The following is an 8,267-nucleotide window of genomic DNA, read 5'->3' on the forward strand; positions in this document are numbered from 1 at the left end:
CCTGGGCTCCCGACTGGACAGCAATGAACGGGGGAAGGTTAGCTGTTGAAAGGACCGTGACCTTATTGGCTATACTTTATTGGCCGGAGAGGGGATGATAAGTTTCCATGGGATCTTGCATGGCTAGACTCTGGTAATGTATTTGAATTGGCCTGGCTGCCAAATTGTCTACTTGTTGTTTGATGAAGGCCACGAGTCTATTGAAGAGACAAGGACCTACAGATAGTATAATAAGTATTCCAGCAAAGGGGCCTAGAAGTGGCAACAAATAGGGAAGCAGTCCATTCCATCCAGTCCAGAAGGGGTTTTCAGCCAGGGCACGTCGACGACGTTCCAGGTCTTCTTGAAGTGTTTTGATTTTATCACGAACAATGCCGGACTTGTTGGCGTAGAAGCAGCATGTTTCCTGTAAAGCCAAACAAATACCTCCCTGTTCGGCAGTAAGCAAGTCTAAGCCTCTACGGTTTTGGAGAACGACTTCCGCTAGGGAGTCAATTTGATCCTGAAGGTCCTGAATGGTGGTGGATAGGGTTTGTACATCATTAATAAGCTGTTGGGACAATTGTCTATATTTGTGGACCGCAATTCCTAGTCCTGTTGAACCTGTAACCATCGCTGAGGAGATTCCCAATGTAGCTATTAAAGGAATAAATTGAACAGCTCGTTTCGGTCGCCCCGCAATATAATCAAAGGAGGGGATGGGAACAGGGGTATCTCCCGAAATGATTTCAATATTGGGAAAAAGCGTAGCATGTGCGCAACTACCGCTCCAATTTGCTGGTAGGACAGTATAGGCTAAATTATCCTTGCATACAAATACGGTGGAATTGGGGGCGTAAAGAGGGAAATCTATTGTTTCATTATCTGTACAAAAGGGAGCGAGGCCTACATCAATATCAAAGGAATTATTAAGGGGAGGTTTATAAAGGCAAGTGATGTTTTCAGCTGGGTAAGGAAGAACAGGAAAGGGATGTGTAGGCTGAGCGTTAGAGGAATCATTAAACATAGAGGTACTATTAAGCGGTAAAAATACGGCAAGAGGAAGGGGGGGTCCCTGGCGCAGACAGAACCAACAGCTGTTTGCAAGGGAGGGGTTAGAGATATTAAGTAATTTATGGGACTCGGTGAGGATATCGGCGGTGTTGGCATCTAAGCCTTCCATTCCTCGAGATCGGATGTTAGCCAGAGGGTGGTATTGGAGAGAAGGATAAAGGCTTTCGAATGCGGTTTCGAGCATCTTTTGTGTTTTTAACCTGGTAAGTGTGTCCTGAGGGCCACCACCATCAGACACTCCCACAGGGGCTGCAGGGTACCAGCAGGCCACTTGTCCCTTAGGGGGGCAGGGAGGAGAGCTGAGGCGTGAAGACGATAAGTCTCCTCCAAATATTCCCCCATGATCTCCTGTTATAGTGGCAAACAATAAATGTTTACTCCCCTCATTACAGGTTTGATACTGAGTATAACAGGAGGAGTGCACAGAGTAGTGGATAGTACTATTGCATTCTGATGGGCATTGATCCTCAGGGCGGGAAGAGTCTAGTTTAGGTTTGAGAGTACACTGCCATTTGGAATCTGTGGCAGCCCGATATGCAGTTTTATCTCCACAGTCATGTGTAAAATGAGGCTTACGATTGAGGACTCGGGATCCATAGGAGGTTGATGTTTGTGGGAGTAATACTGTTATGCCCCCCGAGCAGGTACAAGGGTTATGCTGTTGAAGGAGTTTTTGAATGGCCTGAGGGTTGTCAAACCCTGCAAAGACTGGTGGAGCCCAATGGATGGTGTAGATTGCCATTATCAGGAGAGCAAGGAAGAGGGACATTTTGTTAGGGCCCTTCAGAGGGGTTAATCAGTGAGCCCTCAGGAAATGTGGTAGGGGAAGAGCGAATAGAGAGAAGATAAGATACACAAATAGCAACAATGGCAACAATACCGACAATAACAAGGAGTCCTGTAATGAGTCCCAGTAGAGTCCAGCCGGGTCTTTTCATTCCTGTAAACACAAGGGGAAAATATCCTCAGGGCCAGATGTAGGCTCTGGTGTAGGGTTAATATTAGAAGAGTTTGACGAATTAACTTGTTTAACTAATCTTTCAGGCAGCCATCTGGGTGCCGATTGCTTTTGATCCAGGATGCAGGCTGAGCCGCGGCCCCAGATAAGTACTGGATCTGGGCCATGCCAGCTGTTGGTGAGGGGGTCTCGCCACATCACCATAGGTGGAGCCGTATTAGGGGAAGGGTGCCAGTGACGGTCAGCAGCGGAATGACCATTATTATCCAAAGTTAAAAAATTTGTCACAAAAAGCGCATGATTTAAGCGATCGCGGGGAGAGGTAAAAGAGAAGGAAGTGGCTTTAAGCCGAGTGAGCCAAGTTTTTAATGTTTGGTGGGCTCTCTCAACTATTCCTTGTCCCTGTGGGTTATAGGGAATGCCTGTAGCATGGCTAACATGGAGCGCTTCACAGAATTGTTTAAACTTAGTGCTGACATAAGCAGGACCATTGTCTGTTTTAATTTTAGCAGGTTTTCCCAGGACAGAAAGGGCAGTGACAAAGTGTGAGATGACATCCCTAGCAGCTTCTCCTGAATGGGGGGAAGCAAAGATAAAACCACTATACGTGTCTATAGACACATGGAGATACTTTAATTTGCCAAATGAGGGCCTTTTGCCAAAACACTCCAGTGGGCGTGTGTGGCGTGGCTAAGACAATAAAAGTTAAAGGGAGGGTATACGAAATTTGAGAGACAAATTGTTGGCTGATGGCTTGTGTTACTTGGTTTAACGCCTCTCTCGCAGCCGGGGTGAGTTCACGGGGGGAAGAGGGATCTGAGTTTCCTCGAAGGATGTCGTAAAGGGGCAAGAGAGTGTTGTTAGGGACCTTTATATAGGGCCTGAGCCACTGAATATCTCCTAAAAGTTTTTGAAAGTCGTTAAGGGTATGGAGGCAGTCTAAGCGAAACTGGATGCGAGGCACGAAAACCTCGTTTTGTTGTAATTTTAAGCCTAAATAGGTAAAGGGGTCTTGTAACTGAACCTTATCAGGGGCAATTTGTAAACCAAGGGCGAGAAGGGTTTTAGTAAGGTCCGTGAAGCAACGAAGTAGGTTTGATTTATTTTGGGCTGCCAATAGAATATCATCCATATAATGTAAAATATAAAGATGTGGCCAGCGTAAACGAATTGGGTCTACTGCTTGTGCCACAAATTTTTGACAAAGGGTGGGGCTATTGGCCATTCCTTGGGGTAAGACCTTCCATTGAAATCTTTGCATTGGTCCCTGGAAGTTAACACGGGGAAGGCTAAAGGCGAAGAAAGGACGGTCATCAGGGTGTAAAGGAATAGTAAAAAAGCAATCCTTAAGATCTATAATTATTTTAAAATAACCATTTGGAATGGCTACAGGGGTGGGGATGCCAGGTTGGAGGGCACCCATGGGTGCCATGACCTTATTAACGGCACGCAAGTCCTGTAAAAGGCGCCATTTGCCAGATTTTTTCTTTATGACAAAAATGGGTGTATTCCAGGGAGAATTAGAAGGCTCTAAGTGTCCAGCCTCGAGCTGCTCCTGTACAAGCGCTGTAGCGGCATTTAGTTTTTCTTGAGTAAGCGGCCACTGGTCCACCCAAACAGGAGTTTGAGTATTCCATGTGATTTTATCTGCATGGGGTACAGGAAGGCCAGTGGCCGTTGCTAAAAATCCGAATATCCGAGCCCGTGTTTATCTGTTTTAGAGGGAGTTGTAATGGGTTGAGTTATGCCCTGTCTTGTTTTTCCAAGTCCCGTGCCAGGCACATAATCCATGCGCAGCATTTGTTGTGTGACCACGTTACTAGGGCTGCACAGGATAACTTCCATTTGGGAGAGAATGTCACGTCCCCACAGATTAACAGGAAGGCCTGGTAATACAAAAGGAGTTACAGTGCCCTGATTGCCTTCACTATCCTTCCAGTGTAATACCTTTGAGCTGACTTGGGGGTTATTAGATTGGCCTATACCTTGTAAGTCAGTAAAAGATGCGGTCAGCGGCCAGTGGGTGGGCCAATGATCTTGAGATATGACCGTGGCATCCGCCCCCGTATCTAGAATGCCCTTAAAATCCTTTCCTTCAATAGTAAGGGTTAGTGTAGGTCTATTTTTTGTGATTGGCTGGACCCAATAGGCATCCGAGGAGCCCAAAGGGGTAATGCCTCGGGGCCTGGAGGAAATTGAGGATGTATTTTTAGTAATTAAAGGCATAAGAATTAGTTGTGCTAGGCGGGTGCCCTGTGGAACGGCAGCCACTCCGTTAATAGCGGCTGCTAGAATCTTTATTTGTCCGGTAAAATCACCGTCAATAATGCCAGGAAAAACTTGAATGCCCTTAAGGGTGGCTGATGCTCTACCAAGAATAAGAGCACAGGTACCCGAAGGCAGAGGGCCCCACACCCCTGTAGGGATAATTTGTGGGCCCTGGGTGGAATCTAATATTGTATCGGAGGCGGCACAGAGGTCCAGTCCTGCGCTACCTGGGGTTGCTCGTTGGAGGGAAGTAATTGTTGAGGCATTTGAGGAACTTGTTGTTGGGCTTGGGCCTGAGGAGGGACAAACCGTATCGCCCCAGGGTTTGTCCTTGGATAATTTGGGGCCAGGGGCTGGCCCCTCTGGGAGTTTCCCGGCAGCCTAGGAGGGAGGGGCTGGCCTGAAGAATTAGTCTTTGACCTACATTCATTTGCCCAGTGATAACCCCTATGGCATCGAGGGCACAGGGTGGAAGGAAGTGGCCTACCTGGAGGGGATGGGGTTATATTTTGTGCCATAGGCCTGGTTGATGAGGCAGTGGGACAATCACGGGCAAAATGTCCAGGCTGTTTACAAGCATAGCAAGTGGAGGTTTTTGCGGAGGGGTTGTGAGCCGATTTAAATGCAGCTCCGATAGCCAGACCCATAGCGTGGGCTGATCCCACGCCAGCGCAGAGCCTCACGAATTCTGAAAGGTCATTTTTATGTTTATGAGGCCGAAGAACGTCCTTACAAACTGGATTGGCGTTTTCAAAGGCAAGGTGTGTAACGAACGCGCTTCCACTCTCTCCCGGGCCGACGAGTCTCTCAGCTGCCATATTAAGGCGCGAAACGAAATCACTATAAGGCTCGTCGGGCCCTTGTTGAACTTTAGCTAAAGAGGCGGTGACCGCTCCTCTCTGAGGGAGTTTTCTCCATGCCCCCATGCCGGCAGTGCTAATTTGTGTTAGTAACCCAGTAGGGAATTGGGCTTGTAAATTATTGGAGTTATACGGGGGATCTCCCAAAAGTTTTTTGAGGGTCCAATGTTTTGATGAGACTTTAGTAAGGTTTTGTTGAGCTAACTCTTTACAAATTTGAACATAATCAGCCCTCCACAGGACGTAATCACCCCCGCTGAGAGTGGCTCGGGCAAGAAAATCCCAATCATTAGGCGTGAACCAGCGGGTTTTTTGGTTTTCTAATAAGGCCTGAGTGTACGGGGCGGTGGGGCCGTATTGGGTGCAAGCTGTTTTAAGTTTTTCAATAAATTTGAGACTAAGCCTTTTGTAAGATGACGGTTGTCCATCTCCCGGTCCCTGATGGGGGGCCTGATCCTCTCCCTCTGACCCCGGATCCTCACTGTCTTCCTCATGTTGGTGGGGTGAATTATCCTCATCCTCATCTTCCCCATCAGTGGTAGGGTCGGACTGGCCTTGGGCTTGTCTCCTGGTTACAGGGAAAGCCAGAAGGGGTTGGGTTTTGGGCTTGGTGTTATTTTGCTTAGATCGTGGAAGGGGTCGTTCCAAGGCGAGATGGCGGAGCTCATCATCGAGGGTTCTTAGTTCTTTAAGGAGCTGGATGTGCTCCCGCCTGGCTTGAAGTGACTGCCGCAGAGCCGACAAGTCGGGTATAGGTGGGTTAAGATCGTGGAAGGAGGGGGCGCAAACGGTAAGGGGTAGGTGAGGATTATATGGCGGGGGTTTAGGGGGATCTGGGGCACTATGGGCAGTCTCCTCTCTCTCTTCAAAGGCTGACCGGTCTCGAATAACAGGATATAATTGGCCCGTCTTGTTGGAGAGGGAAGGGGTGGGCTCCTCGATCACATCTGGGGGGTCATCTGGGGTGCCATTATCAGAAACAGGGGGCATATCTAGAATGACAGAAGGGCATCTAGAGGGGGGTTGGGAGCATCGCCGTAGCGTCTCCTCGCCTTCCCTCACCAGGGCGTCGACAGCTTTATCTGTATGCCGGGTTTTTATAATATCATTAATTAGATTCCAATATGAAAAGATGGTAATAGGCACCTTGGCAGGGCCAAAAGTCTCATGGAAATCTTTTAGACAACTTCCAACTCTATTCCACTTAACCTCGTCGATTGTGCCTTCCTTGGGAAACCAGGGACACAGTCTTTCTATATGATCAAAAAACACTTTTAAATCTTTCTTTTTAACCCGAACTCCTCGTGTCTTGAGAGTATCTTTGAGGCTTTTAATGAACATTTCCCGTGACGATAATGCCTGCCCCATGGCTGTCACTTACCTTGCGCCGTCTTCGCTCCTCAGCGTCGACCGATGCTGATGATCTCGGGTGGGCAGTTCCGAGCTGGTCGCACAATCACTTGGATCCAAGTTTTCCTCCTGGAAGGCGGCGTTTCTCCAATCTTACAGGCACTTCGAGCCCCAAGGGCCACACTCGAGCCCCACGTTGGGCGCCAGATGTCCCGACCCGCGGGACAGCAACTGGGGTCGAGTACCTAGAAGGAGAAATGAGAGGGGCAGGAGACACAAGGATGGCAGCAAGACAAGTGCTGATCAAGCTGCAACTTTATTTTTTGAACTGCTCACTATATATCATTGAGGCATGGGAAAGAGGAAGGGCTTGTCTTCGCTACTGCAGTGCTGACGCAATCAAGAAAAACCCGCGGGGCCCTATTACGGGAAGGGGCCCTGTTACGGGAAGCTACAAGATTAGGGAAGGGGGGTAGGGCGGTTACAGGCGCATGGCTTCTACAAGATTAGGGAGGGGGGCAGGGCGGTTACAGGCGCATGGCTTATAGTACATTTTATCTGACACGCCAGGTTTTTCTATTACCAAGAGGTAAGGCCACCTACTGCATGGTCCCTGACAACCCACTCTTCTCCTGTAGTAATTACCATTATCTACTTAATGTATTTAACAAATCAATGCAACGTTTTACTCGGCCCTGTTTCAAGCAATAGTGTTTGCGATCATTTCTCAAATACATGTTAAAGTAAGAGCAGATCCTCTAGAACAATGGTTTGGATGTGAGCAGAGACCCAAGGGAGGCAGTGGGGAGAACAATTATCACGTACAAATGGAGAAAGGGGACACTTCACCCGGGGCTGGCTAGTCTTTGAAAGGCACGAAGTAGAGAAAAGAACCAAACATTTCAGATTTTCTAAATTCCAGATGCAAGACAACTTGGCGTTGCACTTGGAGTCTACGTTGCGAGACTTGGCCTCTTAGGTGAGATCCTTGCAAACCTCATCTATCAAACGGGATTAGGTCTCCGTCTCACAGCTGCTGGAAGATTACAGACACAGCGGTCCTCAGTGTTGTCCTCAGAATCTCAGCACTCGCACAGGCAGCCCCTTTCCTGTCCTGCAGGCCTGTGGACCCAGCTGTCCTCCTCTGTGCTGTTAATGTTCTCTAGGATTTTCCTCAAAGTCTGCCTCTGCCGAAAGCAACCCATCATACACATAACCCACCTAACACATACCAAAGGCTTCCCAAGTTCAAGGCACAACTCCAAAAAGCCTCCTGTGTACTCCTTGTGACGACGGTATCCAACAGAGGATGGGGCTTGTGAAATCCTACTTGACTTGTGATGAAATGAGGCATAGAGAGGTTAAGCCATGAGACCAGGTCCCACAGCTGGTAAGTGAGGAATAGGTAACAATGAACCTGCTTCTAGTTAACACGGGGTTGCACTGAATGCCCACGGAAGACCAGCCCATCTAGCTCAGTGACCTGACTGCAGGCATTGTGTTCCTCAGGGGACACTGGCAATGTCTGGAGACATTGTTGGTTGTCAGAGCTGGGGACTGGGTGTTACCAGCATTTAGAGGTTATGGGTCAGGGATATTGGCAAATATCCAACAATGCATAGGACCATCCCCTGCTCCCAAGAAAGAATTACCCATCATAAAACGTCAGTGGTGCCCTGTTGGAGACCCCCTGATACAGACATCAGTGCATCAACCATGTAGAAACTTCCCTCTTTACTCTTTTCAAAGATTTATTTATTTGAAAGGCAGAGTGAGGG

The 8,267-nt window shown here is 48.2% G+C and overlaps 1 protein-coding gene across 1 annotated transcript; it reads right to left on the reverse strand.

Annotated features, from left to right (window-relative positions):
- Nucleotides 1–61: 61 nt before the first annotated feature.
- On the reverse strand, nucleotides 62–6,811 carry LOC133755498 (syncytin-1-like). Its single transcript, XM_062185612.1, has 2 exons — nucleotides 6,521–6,811; nucleotides 62–1,993 (listed from the first exon to the last, which is right to left on the reverse strand). The coding sequence occupies exon 2, from the start codon at nucleotides 1,820–1,822 to the stop codon at nucleotides 77–79; it is 1,746 nt and encodes a 581-aa protein (XP_062041596.1). The 5' UTR covers nucleotides 1,823–1,993; nucleotides 6,521–6,811; the 3' UTR covers nucleotides 62–76.
- Nucleotides 6,812–8,267: the final 1,456 nt, after the last annotated feature.

Source organism: Lepus europaeus, unplaced genomic scaffold (genome assembly GCF_033115175.1).
Source record: "Lepus europaeus isolate LE1 unplaced genomic scaffold, mLepTim1.pri SCAFFOLD_527, whole genome shotgun sequence".
Classification (NCBI taxonomy): domain Eukaryota; kingdom Metazoa; phylum Chordata; class Mammalia; order Lagomorpha; family Leporidae; genus Lepus; species Lepus europaeus.

Excerpts from the sequence above, each read along its gene's own strand:
- LOC133755498 (XM_062185612.1), bottom strand. The coding sequence starts at position 1,822 with ATGTCCCTCTTCCTTGCTCTCCTGATAATGGCAATCTACACCATCCAT.